General features: G+C 38.4%; 1 protein-coding gene across 2 annotated transcripts in view; it reads left to right on the top strand.

The window, feature by feature from the left end:
- Positions 1-18,756, top strand: part of SMC1B (structural maintenance of chromosomes 1B) — a 75,733-nt gene that overhangs the window by 34,222 nt on the left and 22,755 nt on the right. For both annotated transcript variants that reach the window (XM_049626502.1, XM_049626501.1), the window contains 4 exons: positions 7,182-7,328; positions 14,868-15,005; positions 15,280-15,396; positions 16,807-16,913. In XM_049626502.1, coding sequence (XP_049482459.1) covers positions 7,182-7,328; positions 14,868-15,005; positions 15,280-15,396; positions 16,807-16,913 — 509 coding nt within the window. The remainder of the gene's footprint in view (positions 1-7,181; positions 7,329-14,867; positions 15,006-15,279; positions 15,397-16,806; positions 16,914-18,756) is intronic.

Here is an 18,756-nt window from a genome sequence, read left to right as displayed (position 1 = left end):
ACACAGAATCGGAAACAGGCTCCAGGCTCCGAGCCATCAGCCCAGAGCCCGACGCGGGGCTCGAACTCACGGACCGCGAGATCGGGACCTGGCTGAAGTCGGACGCTTAACCGACTGCGCCACCCAGGCGCCCCCCGGGGACTTATATTTTATATTAATTCTTCCGTAGCTCAACGCAGACATTGTCCTTTTACACATTCACGGTTTTGGCACACTTGAAGTTCTAAGGATAGCACAATTGAAATGAGCTTACTGAATGCTAATCTCAAGAGGATAATTTTTATGTAAAAAATACCGTTTTACTCAGTTGAATAATTTATATTTAGTTAAGCAGTGTTAAATTCCTCCAATTATCTGACATAGGGTTTTTTTGAACTACATTTGTTATGAATTATAGAGTCTGAGAGCATAAGTTATGAGGTAAGACCAGTGATGCTACTTAGTATTTAATGATACACCTTCCAGAGAGTTTCTACACATCTAATTTTATCATTTAAAATTGGAGAAATAATAGTGCCCATTTCATAGGGTTAGAGGGTCAAATTAAGTAAGAACATGCAAATGCCATTTCAGTGCCTAGCAGATAGCTCTCAAAAAGTGCCAGCTATTTGTTTATTTAGTGCTAAGCTAATTTACACATCAGATCTGGAATGTCCAGAATTGCAAATTAATCCAAAATAGGCTATTGTTATGAGAAGTAGGAATTTCCAGTGTTGAGTTTATTAACTTGCCTAACATGATTAATTTCTCATACATTTTAGTACTTCTTTCAGTAATCGTAATTTGATCACTGTCATTGACTTCTACACATTAAATTTAAGGAGGTATCATAAGTGAGCTACTAAGATATTTTGCTACCTATTTATACTATAATTGATTTTTGTATGTTTGTAAAATATGTTTGTAAAATTGATTCTGAAGATTTGTATGGTCAGTTTCAAGAGGTCACATGAAGGTAAGACTGTTTATTCTTTCATTCAACGAACTTTCACGGCCCTATATCTTGTTCACAGTAACACGCCTTACTCCTCTAGGCTGTATCTCGTTCTTTTCATTATTTCAAAATTTTAATTAGCTTCATTTGTCTTACTTGTATCTTAAGTATATTTCAGGGACTATATCTTCTTCCTGTTCCACTTAAAGAATTTTCTGTGTAGACGTCACATTTCACAGAAAATGTGTCTTCAGTTTGTGCTTTTGGTTTTCCATGGACTTGATATCTTCCTACAGACTCGATATTGGGTTTAAAATGTTTTTAAATTCAAATACTGCAAGTGACATCACAAAATGATATTTGGGCTAGTTTATAATCTACACAGTATATATGAACTACATAATATAAGTTATAGCAGTTCTGCTAGCTATAGTTTGGTCATCAAGATTTTTATGATAACTCAATTTCTAAATATTTTTAAATTTATATAACATTTTAAAATCTGGACTCTCTTTAAATGCATGCGATTATTCCATCCATTCCCCTTAACCAGAGAAACAATAATAATTTGTTTCCTTTCCCATAAGTTGGGTGACTTACTTTAAAAAGTATATGGAAAGATATATTTATGTTTTTAACATGGTTAGCAAAAAACAGACCCAGAAAAATGTCATTAGCTAGCTAGTAATTTATGAAAAGATCATTTTTCCAAAAATTATGCACATTAAACAAAATAAAATGCAGGGTACAGTAAATTGAAAAAACTGGGTACCAGGGCGCCTGGGTGGCTCAGTCGGTTAAGCGTCCAACTTCAGCTCAGGTCATGATCTCACGGTTCGTGAGTTCGAGCCCCGCGTCGGGCTCTGTGGCTGACCACTCGGAGCCTGGAGCTCCTTCGGATCCTGTGTCTCCCTCTCTCTCTGTGCCACTCCCCACTCTCACTCTGTCTGTCTCTCTCTCAAAAATAAATAATAAACATTAAAAAAAAATTTAAAAACTGGGCACCATCTAGAACAGAACATAGTTGAATCTAAATTTCATACCTTATATCAGAATATATTTCAGATGGATTCAAAATATAAATGCGAGAAATGAAACTCTAAGTCTACTAAGAGAAAGCATGGGGGCTTTATTTTTTTTTAATTTTTTTTTAATGTTTATTTCTGAGACAGAGAGAGACAGAGCATAAGTGCAGGAGGGGCAGAGAAAGAGGGAGACACAGAATCAGAAGCAGGCTCTAGGCTCTGAGCTGTCAGCACAGAGCCTGACACGGGGCTCAAACCCACAAACCACGAGATCATGACCTGAGCCAAAGTCAGTCGATCAACCCACTGAGCCCCCCAGGCGCCCCAGGGCTTTATTCTTAATGTCAGAGACAGTAAGACCTTTTCAGTATGACAAAAAAAAAAACAAAACCCAAAGCCATAAAAGATGGGTAAATTCACCTAAAACATTCTGCATGGCACAAACCACAAGCAAAGTCAAAAGACATGGCAAACCAGGGATAATATTTGCAGCTCAGAGTAAAGAGCAAATTTTCCTATAAATCAATGGAAAAAAAGAACACAAAGCAGAAAAATGGATGAAGGATTTGAACAAACGTATTGTCGTGGAAGGAAATATAATTGCTCTTCTATGTGAAAACTCATTCTCCCTTTATGTGGGAAATGCCAACTAAAACTGCACTCAATGCTTTTTCCACCTGTCGGGTTGATAAACATTGGAAAGTTTGCTAACACCGTGTGAGGAGAGAAACCCTTCCATCCCCTGCTCTGAGTATAAAATTCGTATCAGCTCTGCGAAGGGCTGTTCTACCAGTTGTACTGTTTAGGAGCTTCACATACAGATGAACTCACATGTACATGAAATGATTTATTTATTGAACCATTCTGTGTAACAGGCACAATGGGAAACGTTCCAGACAAGACTAATTCAATGAAAGTAGTGTGTTCATAGGATGGAATACTGATAATGTGCGACCTGAAATGAGAGTGGAGTCCTTTATGGACAAGTATGAGACCACCTCCAAGATCTATTCAGTCTTTTAAAAAAGTCCTAGGTAGACTAGTGTGTAGTGTGTTACCATGTGTGTAAAACATTGGGGGAAATAAGAGACGCTTGCATGCATCTGTTTATGCAAGAACATTCTGGGAGAATGCATAAGAAAATCACATCATTGATAACCTCTGGGGAGGGCATGTGGGTGGTAGGGGCCAGGGAAATTTTTCACTCTACAGTCTTGTGTCTTTTGGATTTTGAATTCAGTGAATATCTTTTCCATTCAGAAATAAAATGTTAAAGTGTATTATTTTTCATACCACTGAAAGGGGACGTTAAAAATATGTAGAATCTGCATAACACAAAAATTTATGGGAGAATCTACCTTAGCAGTTTATAAGGCTGAAACGCTATTCTTGAAACAGTTGAAGCTGATTCGGTGGATTGGTTGGTGATCCTGCAGAATGAGTGTTTAATGCCTAAGAATTTTTTTCTAGCACATACTCTCTAGAAGTTTCATTTAGTGTTATTTAAAAATTCCTCCCACTCTTCTGTTATGAAATCCCAACTGTGCCAGCCAAGGTATTTTTCAGGAATGTGACCTCCGACTAGGATTACTACCCTGACCAACTAATGTAAGATTTAAGTTAAGGAAATTGTAGGCTGGAAGTTATAGTCCTCTGGAATAGGAATTTGACTGTAAATCAAATGAAAATAGGTTGTTGGAGATTACATTTACCTTGAGAAGAAATGTTATTTTAATAAACCTAGAAACTATTAAAACAAGTAAGATTCATAACTCTGTGATTGGTGCTCACAATGTTTTTGGAATTGAAGGAAGTGTATAACGTGGTCGGTGAGAACACGGGGATAGATGTTCAGCCAACTTGGGCTTTGGTCCGTGTGTATGGCCTTAGGCAAGTTACCTAATATCTTTTGGTCCCTATCTGTACAATGGAAATAGTATCTACTTAATGGGGTTGTGAACGTAGAACTAAACAGCATCTCTGTACTGTGCCGAGCACGTTATATGCAGTAGTCAACCGTTGTAGTAACAACAGCAGCAGCCAACCAAGCAATGAAGTAAAAAGAGCCTCAGAAAACTGTACCCCTGAACAAAGAGGAGAAGTTGACTTGTAGCTGGGAAGAGGGCGCTGGCGTTGTACTCCCATGCACGATATGGCAGATTGTCATTAGCGCAGAGCTTTTTGTGCCCCTGTCCACGCCTGCCCCCGGTGAGGTTTTCCTCACTGTTATGTTTGGTTTTTGTGTATCAGATATACAAGTTAATAAATGTGCAACTCAGAGATTTGGGAAAATAGAGCTCAAAAAGGAAAATGAAAGCCATCCCTAACTTGTCTCCTGGAGTTACCAGAGAAAACATTTGGACATACCACCTGTATTAAAATTTTTTTCATTGTTGATCTGAAATTCACATGTAACTGGGCGTGGTGCTTCTCTCTTTGCTAAATCTGGCATCCATACCCTAGCAAGATCTAGTGCGTACTATGGTATGTAAGCTATGTGTTTAGGAAGCAGTTCTATCATTCTTAACTTTTGTACGTATTGTTTTTACATGTTTAATGGGGTCTTTACTATAAAATCAAATATATATTTACTTAATTTTTCCCATGTTTTTTGGTGGTACCGGTTCTGTATTTTAATTTTAATCTGAAATTTATTTTGATGTGTATTATTAGGTATAGGTATTAGCTCTTCTCCCCTAAATGGTTAATTACCTATCCCAATATCATATATTGAATAATTTTTGTTTTTCTGCTTGCTTAATTGAATTCAGTGATTTCCCATTTTCTCTTTTTCAGTGATTTCTCATTATGGATTATTATATTTGGTTATTCTTATCTCTAGTTATTTATTTGAGGCCATCTTATTGCATATTTATATTTATTATAATCTTTATTATGATTTATAAAATCTAATTTCTTTTAGAAAGTAATCAAAATATGCGTTATAAATAAGTAAATAAAATACTAGCCTACAAGCACTGTAAAATCAGTATGTCTGAAACTAAATTAATATTCTTTCTAAATCTTGATCTCCTGTATTTAATTCTTGGTGCCACTATTCTAGCTAAATGAAGTTCTGATTTTTCCCCAAGGATTTCCTCATAACCTCTATAATCCCAGTCTATTGGACCAGTCTATTTTTCAAATAATTGCCAGAATGGTCTGTTTAAAGCTCATGTCTGATCACCTCTGTCTCCTATGTGCTACCATCCCATTCCATGTTAATCCCCTCCGCGCCCTCCATAAACTCCCTGGTCCTTAGTGGTGTTCAGTCCCCATTTTCCCGTGAGGGCACACAGAGAGCTCCACGATCTGCCCTGCCTGCTAGCCGTACCTCTGTGCTATTCCTTCACTGTCGCGTTCCTTTCTAGGAATTCCAAACTCACGTTGCCTCTGTCTCCATCCCACCCCTGTGACACATGACATACGCACAGTCTGTGTGTCCGTGCCCCGCTGCCTGCATTCCACCACCGCCCTTTTCTGGGCTACCTCCTACCTGTGTGTGTCGGAGACTGCAGTTGCCTGCTTAGTATCCCTTTCCCTGCTTTCCTTACTAACAGAAGCCTGATCTTCCTGCGTGACAATCTAGGAGGGACAATTGGAAGTAAATGGCAGTCATCAGTAGTCCTGCCAGGAAAGTTTCTTAATAGAACTTTTACCTCCTTTTGTGAAACATAGACACAGTAGCTGGACGGTCACGTAAGAGATACAGACATACACATCACTAGTGACACATAGTGTAGACGTAAAGTAAGCTTTGTGGAGAACTTAAAAGCAGAAAAGGAGAGGAGCCTATGTGGTTCTTCACCTTTCCTTCAGTGTGAATGAAATACGGTTTGGCCAGGCAGACATAGCCCGAGCTAAAAGTGTGCCCAGAGAGGGATGCTGCCTCCATATCACTGCACGTTGTTGTGAAGAAGTCAGAGGAGTCAGCAAGGTGTGTACCAGTGGGCTTCCCAAACTGCCCTCCCGCTCAGAGAGAGCTTCCCGTTAGGAGCTCAGTCTCCATGCCACTGCTGTTGCTATCCAGTGAAGATGTAATGCTTTTCCGCAGAGCCCTTTCAGACCATGAGCAAACTGATTGCCAGGCCGACAGCTGGGAAGGAAAGGAGCCCCTAAAGCCTTCCAGAAAATAACAAGGCTGTCTCCCTTGAAGAGTGATCCAGATACTAAGGATTCTATCAGGAGTCTGGGTTTTTGTTAACTCTGGAGTCACCATAAAAACCCTGGAACGCGTACCTCTGTAATTGTGAGACAAGTAAACTGAGTTTTCTGGTAAATATAGCTAGTTACGTCTAACTAGTTCCTCTGACAAGATACAGTGGAAGCCTTCGCCTCTTCAGGAAGCCTTCTGCAGAGCAGCTGGGTTGGAGTCCTCCAGTTTTAGGCTTCCAGATTATTCTGAGTATGATTCTAGCTTCTCATCGCTTTATGTTGTAATGATGTTTCTTTTCCCCACGAGAGTGATTTGCTGAGGGTCAGTACCATATGTCACTTCTTTGGTCACTCCGGTCCCCGGTATGGAACGTCTCAAACACAGTAGCACGCAGGGAATGTTTGTCTGATTGAAGGAATGAAAGAGATTCCTATTTGTTGACTTCTTTTTTTTTTTTTTAAGCTCACATTGCATGGTTTTAGTCTTACACAGTTGGTCTGCACCTGCTTTCACCAAATAATTAGAAACATTTGCAAAACACTGAGAATCATTTACTGCATAAAGCATATGATTACTCACTGGACTATAAACTTGAAGCTATTTTGTACCTCTGACTCTGTTTAAATTTTTTTCTTCCTCCCGGTTTCATTTGCATCGGGGAGAATGTGATATGCTTGGTATCTAAGGCTGTTTTCATAATATGCCACTGGCATGTGGTAAGAAATTCTTCAAAACACAGGAATATATAATGCAAACTATTTGATACCAAATTTGCCTCTCATTATTGAATATGTTTGGAACTAATGTACAATTTACTTTGAAACTTTTTAATGGCTGCTAATCTGTTGCCTACAATTGCTTTGGGCCTTAGCAAAACAGGACTTGTATTTTTGGTTCATTTATTGGCTAGTGTCTGTCCCTTCATGAGTTGGGTATTTTATTCATAAATTTCATTAAGTGGTTTTTCTCATCTATAAATTCTCAGCTGGAAAAATTTCCATATTATGTCCAATCTTTATCTTCCTTATGTACATCTCTCCAGGATAAAATGTTTTTAATTTTACAGACAGTAGCTCTTGATGGAACATTATTTTTAAAATCTGGGGTGATCTCTGGAGGATCAAGTGACTTAAAATACAAGGCTAGATGCTGGGATGAGAAGGAGATAAAGAACTTAAAAGACAGAAGAACCCAGCTGATCCAGGAATTAAAGGTAAGCCCATGCTGTAGACATTGTGGCATACTAAGGAGAGTAATTGTGTTTTTAAACAAATTTTTGGGCCAATACAAGGACTATGTCTGTTTAAAAAAATTCAAGTAAAGCAAAATAGAATAAATTAAAATATAAAAATCTTTCTCTTACCTATCCTTACATCTCCGTGATATTTGCTAAACACAGTCTGATATATAGCCTCTGGAAATTTTCTCTGTATATGCAAGTATATATATTATTTTTCCTGCTTGTTTTATGATAGACTTTTGCTACAAACAATGTTTGCAACAAGCTTTTTCATTTAATGTTATGACACGGACATGTTTTCATCTTAGCACACAGAGAATGACTTTTTTATTTTAAATGTTTATTATTTATTTTGGCGGGGAGAAAGAATGCGAGCGGGGGAGGGGCAGAGAGAGAGGGAGACACAGGATCCGAAGCAGGCTCCAGGCTCTGAGCCGGCAGCACAGAGCCTGACGTGGGTTCGAACTCATGAGATCATGACCCGAGCCGGAAGTCGGACGCTTAACCGACTGAGCCACCCAGGCTCCCGGAGAACCACTTATTTTTAATAAATCCTGCCTGGTATTTCATTACATAGGTTATGTTTATTGCACCAGTCTCCAATAATGGATGTGTTGGTTTTTGCTATCACAAATGATGCATCACTATACGTTAAAAAAAATTTTTTTAAGTTTATTTTTATTTACTTTGAGAGAGAGAGAGAGAGAGAGAGAGAGAGCAAGTGGAGGAGGGGCTGAGAGGGAGGGAGACAGAATCCCAAGCAGGTTCCGCACTGTCAGCACAGAGCCTGACGCAAGGCTCGAGCTCACGAACTGGGAGATCGTGACCTGAGACAAAGTCAAGAGTTGGACGCTTAACCAACTGAGTTCCCCAGGTGCCCCTCATTACATGTTCTTTAGAGGATGAAAACCAAAGTACCTAGGAGGATAAATTCTGTAGCCACACTGCCTGAGTTTGAATCCTGGCTCTGCCACTTGCTGGCAGTATGACCTTGGGCAAGATACCTAACCCCATTGTATCTTAGTTTTCCTGCCTGTAAAATGGGGAGAATAAAAGTACCTTCCTTTTAGGGTTATTTTAAGGATTAAATCAGATAACCCAGTTAAAATACTTAAAATGGTATCTGGCATGTGTGAGTACTGTAGACGTGTTTGTTGTTATTCTTTAAAATACCTTTATTTGGGGGCGCCTGGATGGCTCATACAGTTAAGCGTCCGACTTCAGCTCAGGGCATGATCTCACGGTCTGTGAGTTCGAGCCCCGCGTTGGGCTCTTTGCTGACGGCTCAGAGCCTGGAGTCTGCTTTGGATTCTGGGTCTCCCTCGCTCTCTGCCCCTCCCCCGCTCACGCTCTGTCTCTCTCAAAAATAAACAGTAGATAAATAAATAAAATATCTTTGTATATACATCTCTAAGATGAATTCCTATAAGTGGAATTTCCATGTCTAAGGGTATGTATGTTACTAAATTCCCATCAAAAGAAAACCTGTAGTAGAATGTGTATATCCCTAGAGGGCAACATTGGATATTAACAGATATTTTAATCTTTGCCAACCTGATTGGTTAAAAAAAAATATCTGATTGTTTGAATATGCATTTCTTAAATTATAACTGAGGTTGAGCATCTCCTCATATATTCATTGGTTCTTTGTAATTTTTGCTATAAAGTTCTTACTTCTTGTGCACATTTTTCTATTAGGCTGCTTGTTATTTTATTACCTACTTTAAGAATTATTTTCGGGGCACCTGGGTGGCTCAGTCGGTTAAGCATCCGGCTTCAGCTTAGGTCATGATCTCATGGTTCATGGGTTTGAGCCCCGCATCGGGCTCCGCGCTGACAGCTTGGAGCCTGGAGCCTGCCTCGGATTCTGTGTGTGTGTCTCTCTTGCTCTCTGCCCCTCCCCCACTTGTGTGTGCCCTGGCTCGCTCGCTCGCTCGCTCGCTCTCCAAAATAAATAATAGAAAACATTAAAAAAAAAAGAATTATTTGTATAAGTAAATTAATTCTTAGTCATATATGTTGTAAATATATTGTGTGACTTTTTGTTGGCTTTAATGAGGTGTAATTTATATACAGTAATAGGCACCAATTTTAAGTGTGTGATTCAGTATGTTTTGACAGTTGTATGTAGTCGTGTAATTGCCCCCACAATCATATTTAGAACATTTCTATCACCTTCCAGATTTCTTTATGGTTGGCCTCCTCCCCTGGACCCTGAACTGAGAGTGGGGGTAACAAAGCACCTTCACAGCACTGTTAAGAGGATTAAGTGGGTGAATAAATGTAAACTTTATAGAACACTGATCAAAGTACTCAATAAATGTGAGATATTTAAAATATCCATGAAACAATTATAAAAACTGATCATATACTTGTCCATAATAGAAATCTCAATAGTTTTTTAAAAGGTCACCTTGATTATAATTAAGTTAGAAGTAACAACTAAAAAAATTTTTGTTTGCATAGAAATTAAGAAATGTACTTATAGGTAGTTTTGGGATCAAAGAAGTAATGAAAAGGCAAATCACAACATGTCTCTAAAGTGGTAAATGGGAAGTCTGTGAGACATATAAAAGCTACATCAAGAGGAAATACCCTCAGAAGAAAGATTCAATATAAGGGAATTTATTACTTCAAGAAATTAGAACAACAGCCACAAAATAAACAGAAAAAACTTATAATGTAATTTTTTAAGCTAAAATTAATTAGAGCACAAGTCAAAATAGAAAAAAGACTAGTGAATCTAAAAGCTGTTCTTTTGAAAGGCTAAGAAATTGCAATTTTAATAAAGGGAGGAAAAATTGGAGGCAAAAATATACAGCCTGCAAATGAGAAAATTAAAATCATTTAAAGAGAATCTTAAAAGCAAAAAACTATGTAATAACAAAATCAAACATCTGAAAGAAATGGAAGATTTTCAGAAAAATATAATTAAAAATATAAAAATAAATATAGGGATGCCTGGGTGACTCAATTAAGTGTCCAACTCTTGATCTCAGTTCAAATCTTGATCTCACGGTCGTGAGTTCAAACTCCACACTGAGCTCTGTTCTGGGTATGAAGCCTACTTAAAAGAAGATAGGTACATACATACATACATACATAGACAGACTGACCAACTAGAAAAGAAGTGGGACATTTGAAAAGTTAGGCAGTGGTGCAGTCTGCTGGCCAGGCCCCAACCATAACATCTTCCTTTCTTGCTTGGCTTTATTACAGAATCATAAAAAAACTAAGACAACTTGATTTCCTAAGTTTCATTGTAGCTACCAGTGGCCACGTGACCGTTTTAGAGATACAGATGGAATTATTGGTATTGTCACTTGCGTTTTCTTCTTCCTTACCGGAATTCAGTCAGGAGGCCTGGGGAGGCAGCAGCCATCTTGCACCAAGAGGCAGCAAGCATGAGGATAAAGCCACTGTACTAAGAAACTAAAAGTTAGATGCCGTTGTTGAGGAACTGCATCAGCCTGCATCACACCGCTTTTGTGTGAGAAAAATAAGCCCACATTTTTTTTAAGCCACTGCTAGCTGGGTGACCCACCATTGAATAAACACGCCCAGAATGTAAAATAGACAGCAGCTGTGGAAGACAGTGTGGTGGCTACTTTAAACATTCAAACTAGAATTATTGTATGATCCAGCAATTCTGCTTCTGGGTGTATACTCCGAGGAATTTAAAGCAGGGTCTAGAAGAGATAGTTGTACACCGTGTTCCTAACGGTATTATTCACAATAGACAAAAAGTACAAGCAACCCACGTGTTCGTCGCTGGATGGATGGACAAACACATGTGTTGTGTACATACAGTGAAACACTCATCCTTAAAAAGGGAGGAAACTCCAACACCTGCCACACAGTGGATGAACCTGAGGACGTGATGCTACATGAAATGAGCCAGTCACAAAAAGACCAATACTGTAGGATTCCACGTACGTGAGGCCCCTGGAGTAGTCAGATTCAGAGAGACAGAAAGTAGACTGCCAGGTGCCGGGGCTCGGGAGTGCGGAGAACGGACTGTTGTTCACTGAGCGTGAAGTTCTTCAGTGGGCAAAAGTTTTAGTTTTACAAGATGAAAAGACTTCTGGAGAAGGGCCACACGGCAACAGACATGCAGCTTAGACACCACTGAACCGCACACTTGAAAATGGTAAAGGTGGTGAATGTTGTATGTGTTTCACCGCAATTGAAACGAGGATTCTGGGCCTCTTGGGTTTCCAGGTGACTTCTAATATAATTCTAGTCTTCACTAAGGCATTCTAGACTATAGAAAAGGACGGAAACTTGCCAGCTTATTTTATGAAGTTAGTGTAACTTAAATTTCAAACATTATGAAGATAATACAAAAAAATAAAACTGGGAAATGACTTCTGCTGTGAGTATAAATGCATAATTCTCAAATTAAATATCAATATAGAGAATTCGGTAATGTAGTAACAGAAAAGTACATCTGCCTGAATAGCATTTGTTCCAGGAAAACATGGGCATTTCAATATTAAGTGATCGATCAACATAATCCATTATAATAACAAATCGAAGGCAGGAGAAAAATCGTATCATTATATGTAAAAATGTATTTGGTAAAGTTCAGCAGGTAGCTCTAATTAAAGTGCTGACTAAAAGAGTAAATGGTGGAAAAGATTTAAATAAATAGCTTTTACCCAAACCTAACAGGTGTAATTGCTTAAATGGTGAAACATTAAAACCGTGTTAAAATTAGGAAGTAGACTGAGATATCTATTATCAACATTATTATATAATGTGGTCTTGGAAATTATGGTAAATATAGTTAGGCACAAATGAAATTTGTATAAATCTTTGAAAAGAAAAAAACTAACTTTTTGCTGATAATAGGATTATAGTTTTGAAACTACTGGATTTAATAAGCTAATGGGAGGGCTATGTAGATAAACAAAACTCTAGTTTTTCTCTGGATTATCAAAAAACATCTAAAAGTGGGAAAAGATTCTCACAATAGGAATAACTGTAAACCTAAAGACACAGTAACTGGGGCACCTGGGTGGCTCAGTCAGTTAAGCGTCCGACTCTCCATCTTAGCTCAGGCTGTGATCTCAGGGTTCATGGGTTCAAGTTGCACGTTGGTCTCTGCGTGAACAGCACAGAGCCTGCTTGGAGTTCTCTCTCCCTCTCTGTCTCTGCCCCTTCCCAACTTGTGCGCTCTCTCTCTCTCTCTCTCTAATAAATAAAGCTTAAAAAATTTTTCTAGAAAATAAATCTTCATGAAAAACACAAAGAGGAAAGGCATACTATATTCTTGGGTTAGAAATCTTCTAATTAATATGAAACTAAATACAATTTTAATTACAATATTGAGGAGGGGCGCCTGGGTGGCTCAGTCGGTTAAGCATCCGACTTCAGCTCAGGTCACGATCTCACAGGTTTGTGAGTTCGAGCCCCGCGTCGGGCTCTGTGCTGACAGCTAGGAGCCTGGAGCCTGCTTCGGATTCTGTGTCTCCCTTTCTCTCTGCCCCTCCCCCATTCATGCTTGCTTGCTCGCTCTCAAAAATAAACATTGAAAAAGAAATTTTAATGTTTTTGAGGATTTTTTTAAACATAGAATCTCTTTTTAAACTTTTTGAAATGTTACTTATCTTAGAGAGAGGGGGGCAGAGGTGAGCAGGAGAGGGGCAGAGAGAGAGAGGGAGACACACAATTCGAAGCAGGCTCCAGGCTCTGAGCTGTCAGCACAGAGCCCAATGCGGGGCTCAGATCCACAAACCACAAGATCATGACGTGAGCTGAAGTCAGACGCTTAACTATCTGAACCACCCAGGTGCCCCTTATTGAGGACTTTTTAACTTGATAAAATGACGTTCTAATTTTTACAAATGAAGAATTCCCTAAGATTAGTAAAAAAAAAAAATATGTGACAAAAGTGGGGAAGGTAGAACTTCTCTTGCTGGTGTACAGAATACCGTGAGAAGCCATTGCAGTCAAGCTGATGTAGTATTGACATAGGGATGGACAGATTAATGACACAGAAGAGGAATTCCAGAAATACTCCCAGTATACTGACAACTTAGTGTACAACAAAGATGATGTTTCATTTTGGTGGGAAAAGGATAGATGATTTAGGAAATGGTATCGGCATATCTAGAGAAAGTAATGCTGTGCCCCCTGTTATAACACAAAAATAAATTCCAGATTAAAAGCCTGAATGTAAAAAAGTTAAATGAGGATAAAACCCATCGTATACAGTTTTTTTAAGTTTAAAATGAAGACTAGGTCCTCTACTTATCAAAGAGTTCTTTCCAAGTTGACATGAAAAAGACATGATAGAACATCTGGGGAAAGGATAAGATTAGACGGTTCGTGGAAAGAAGTTGTCCATTGGCCAATAAACATGAAAAAATGCTCAGTATAGAATATAGCACTCAAGGGAATACAAAGCAAATTCAGATTACTTCATACCTATCCATAAGGCTTGGAAATATGTATAAATGCTGGAGGAGAAGTAAAGAAGCATGTACTCCTCCGTTATTTATAGAAAGGAGAGTTCGAGCCTTTGGCAAAGCAGCGGTAGCTGCTGTTAAACACGTGAATACATTTGACCCCTTGATCGCACCCTGAGGATCTATTGCGTGGAAATGAAAACATGAACACTTAATGGTGTACATACAAGTATGTTGTTGCAGCTGCTGGCGGTGGCAGAAACCCAGCCCGTCATTAAGAGAACAGTTGAATAATTTGGGTACAGGTACACTCTGGAATAATACACAGCCATTGAAAGAATTGATCTAGAGCTTTATCAATTGACTTCTGTGAGTAACGGAGAGAAACAGGAGACAGAAACACATATGCAATATGATTCTAAACTTGTAAAACAAGTGACTCTGTGTACGCATATATTCATGTAAAGACTAGGAGGGAAATACAGAAGGACATATACTAGGAAGTTAATCTGGTTGAGTAATAGGGTGGGCGAAGGAGGAAGGGGATGCGCTAACAGCAAGGCTGATCCCATTTCAGCCGCTTACGTGCCTTGCATGGAACACACGCTTCCCATTCCTCGTTTTTCATTTCTGTTTCCTGTTCGGAAGTGTGTTAGTTTTTGAGGGTGCTTGTTGTAGGGCATCGTGGGCACTCCAGATGGCTTGTGTACTTGGTTGCCAGTCTCTTATCGGAAGAAGGGAAGATGGGGAGTGCCTGGAGGGCTCCATCGGTTAAGCGTCTGACTCTTGATTTTGGCTCAGGTCACAGTCTCACTGTTCGTGAGTTTGAGCCCTGCATCGAGCTCAGCCCTGCTGGTGTGGGGCCTGCTTGGGATTCTCTCTCCCTCCCTCTCTGTCTCTCTGCTCCCCTCTGCTGGCTCGCTCTCTCTCTCTTTCTCCCTCTCTCTCAAAATTTATTTTAAAATAAATTTTAAAAAGGGAAGAAGGGAAGGTGGGGCGTGGGTGTGGTTATATATAAAAATCAGTGAATTATGAGATCACTGGAAAATGAAAGTGCTGTTCTCTTATAAAATGTTCTCATGTTTCTCTCCCTTGTTAGGATCTAATGAAGATACTTCGCAAGGAAGCTGACTTGAAACAAATACAGACTCTAGTACAAGGAACTCATACACGACTCAAATATTCCCAGAGTGAACTAGAGATGATTAAAAAGAAGCAACTTGCTGCTTTTTACCGGGTAATATGGGCTTACATAAAACTTGGTGGAGATTAGAACCAGGACAGAGAATTTCAGGAATTATATATCTATAACACCATGTAATTTCTACACTTTATCCCATGATTGAGATTATATTTTTATGGTTGTTAATCTGGATATACAGGTGTGCCTGCAGTTACCTTATCTCATGGATTCCCTTTTTATTCCAAAAGATTCCTGTCACCTTTTTTTGCTTCACCATCTAAAGCTAAAACAGCTATTTTAAAAAGAAAATTTTCTCTTTCGTCATTAGGAACAATCTCAGCTACAGAGTGAGCTGCTGAACATTGAGTCTCAATGTACTATGTTGAGTGAAGGTGTGAAAGAACGGCAACAACGAATCGAAGAATCTCAAAAGGAGATAGACAAGGTCACGCGTCGTGTATTTATGACCGATTGGCATGTCCGGTAGAGTTCTCAACCAGATACCGGATTTAGGGCTTCTTGCACATACACTAAAGCAGTTTGATCAGTGCCTGCTTTTATTGGTCTGCCAAATGAGGTTGTGGCTTTGGAGAACCACTGCGGCCCCTCTCGAGAGGTCATGGCCAGCGCACACTTACTCCTTCTGCCCTCTTCTTCTCCTTGCCCATTGTAAAAATGAGAGCCTTTTTCTTCTCCCACTGCCCTTAACGGCAAGAAAGAAAGAACTTTTCATTCAGATTAGTTTTTAAAGTTACTCCTTCCCTCGGTAATTATTTCTTGAACGTTTCTTGTATATACCAGGCACAGTGCTTGCCTCTGGGGCAACAAAGACCTGGTCATCTAGCCTCTGCTTGTAACATGACAGGAACTTTCTGGCTTAAGTCATGCCGCTGTTGATCCTGTCTAATCCTGAGGAAGTTGTCTGTCACACCATCACTGAGTAACTTCCACTCATTGCTTTAGTTCTGCCTCGTGTCCCAGGTTTTGAAACCACGCTTATGTTCCTTTAATCATCTTTTTTCCAGGTTAAGTACCCCTAATGCTTTAATCATGTATGTTGACCGTGGATTTAAGACCAGCTCTGGCAGCCATCCCCTGGGCTCTCTGTTGTTTATCAATGCCCAGAACAAAGTTTAAGGTCAAAATAGCGTCTGACCTCTACAGAGTACCATGGGACTCAACACATAGAACTATAACTCTCCATAGTTTTGATTGTCTAGTTATGTAAATTATAACTTACCACTGCATGAATGATATCACATTCATGCTTAATTTATATTCAACTAAAACCTGAAAGTTTTTAACATGTCCTGCTGTTTAAAACAACAAGTTTCTCTTATCCTGTAATTGTATATAAATAAATGCAGGGCTTTAAAGATATTGAGGTTAAATGTTATTTTGTTGGGATTTGGCTCATTCTAGTTTTTCCAGATCTTTTTGAGTCTTAATTCAATGTTCCAGTCTTCATGGCTTCTATTGCCCAAGACTCTATAGCATTACTTACATATAAAGAATATTTTCTTTATTTATGTAGAATGTTATATTATGGTGTAGCTAACATAAAGGAAATATTTCTGATTTGGTTAAACATTTCATAAAGCCAAAACCGTTAATAAAGCCAATTATGAGCTTTCTTATTTAGTTTTCAGAGTAAGAAATTTGAAAATCGATGGGTGTAGTTTGTGGAGTTAAAGAGAAAGAAATCACTGGCTCCTCAGAGCACAATAATGCTTTTCAGATTCGTATTTAGCCTAATACAGGAAGTTCTTGGTGGGAAGAATTTAGATTTAAGCACTGTCTGTATACTTTCTAAAAATTAATTATTAAACCAGTTGTTTTTGAAATAATTTAAAAGGTTGAAGATGATATTTTCCAACACTTCTGTGAAGAAATTGGTGTGGAAAATATTCGTGAATTTGAGAAGAAACATGTTAAACAGCAACAAGAAATTGATCAAAAAAGGTATTTTTATCAGAAGATGTGAGTAAGCAACTTACACATATATAAACGTAACTATTATTTCTTAATTTAAGGGAATTGTGCCTGAACGAATCTTTATTTCAGTTCATCAAAAAATATCTAGTAAACATTCATATTCTTATAGAGATAGAATTCTTTTATTCAGTAATTTTTTTTTTAATGTTTATTTCTGACAGAGAGAGACAGAGCACGAGTGGGGGAGGGGCAGAGAGAGAGGGAGACACAGAATCCGCAGCAGGCTCCAGGCCCTGAGCTGTGAGCACAGAGCTCGACGCGGGGCTCGAACTCACGGACCGTGAGATCATGACCTGAGCCTAAGTCGGTAGCTCAACTGACTGAGCCACCCAGGCACCCCTATTCAGTAACTTTTTAAAGAGAAAAAGCATAAATATACAAAATAAGAGAATGAGGATATACTTACACAAACATAGTAGTTATTAAAAGAATAATAAGGCAGTAATTTACTTATTTCTTTATAAATATCCATGTATATGGATATAATTTGTGTAATTTTCAAGAAATAACATATTACCAGGATAGAAAAATCTGAGGAAGTCAGTTACCATAAGAAAGGAAAGTAAAAAAGCTTTCTGCCCACCACATGCTTCCCCAAATTCACCAGGCATGTATGGTTTCACAAATGAATCATCCCAGCAAACTTTAAAGGCATAAGGAACTTCAACATTTAACATTTAAACGAATGTTCAATATTTAAACTTCTTCATGGTATAGAAGAGGAAGTTTTATTAAATGAACATCTTTTTATTAAATGAACATAATATAATATTGATGCAAAAAATCCAAAAAAGGTATGTACATACACATCTAAATCATTCCTACCTGTAAATAACCAAATAAGTTTTAAAAGGAAACAAGCAGTGCAACAACAACAGCAAAATATTCCACCATTATCAGTGTAGATTTCATTCTAGAAATAAAAGGATGGTTCTGTATCAGGGATTATTGCCATAATTTGCCATATTAATGATCAAAGGGGGAAAAATCAATCAACTCTAGAAATGATTAAGAGAACTACACAATTCAGCATCCATTCTTGATTTGAAATTCTTAAAATGTGAGTAGGTATCTGTAATATGAGAAAATATACCTTATCCTAAATCAGCATTATGTTTTCATGAGTAACGTTGGAAAATACTAGAAGTATTCCTAGTAAAATTAGAAATGAGAAGAATATTCAGTATCACCGTTACCTAATGTGCTCCTGGAAATAATAGTCAATAGAGTTAGACAAGAAATATAAATAAGGCATAAACATTTGCAAAGGAGGAAACAAAACTTCCACTATTGGCAGGTTATATGATACATATCTAGAAATTCCTAGAAAACAAATTAGACGTTGAAATTCCTAGAAAACTGTTAGAAACAAAAAAGCATTCATTAATGTGGCTGAATACAAATATTAATATGAAAATTTTAAATTAAAAATTAATATAAAAATTAATTTTGAAATTAGTAGCCTTTCTATATAGAAACTACCAGGGAGACAATGTGTAGGGAGAAAATATCTCAATTATGGTAGGAAAAAGGTGTAAAATACTTGGTACTTGGGAATAAACCTACTAAATATGAAAGTATATAAGGAAACTTTTAGGGGCACCTGGGTGGCTCAGTCAGTGTCCGAATCTTGATTTCGGCTCAGGTCATGATCTCCCAATTCGTGGGTTTGAGCCCCGCATTGGGCTCTGCGCTGGCAGTGTGGAGCCTGCTTAGGATTTTCTCTCTCCCTCTCCCTCTCCCTCTCCCTCTCCCTCTCCCTCTCCCTCTCTCTCTCCACTCTCTCTCTCTCTGCCCCTCACCCCTCTGA

The sequence above is a fragment of the Panthera uncia genome, chromosome B4, assembly GCF_023721935.1.
Source record: "Panthera uncia isolate 11264 chromosome B4, Puncia_PCG_1.0, whole genome shotgun sequence".
Classification (NCBI taxonomy): Eukaryota; Metazoa; Chordata; class Mammalia; order Carnivora; family Felidae; genus Panthera; species Panthera uncia.
Note: the sequence above shows the minus strand (reverse complement) of the source record. Positions and strands in the feature narration are given on the sequence as shown.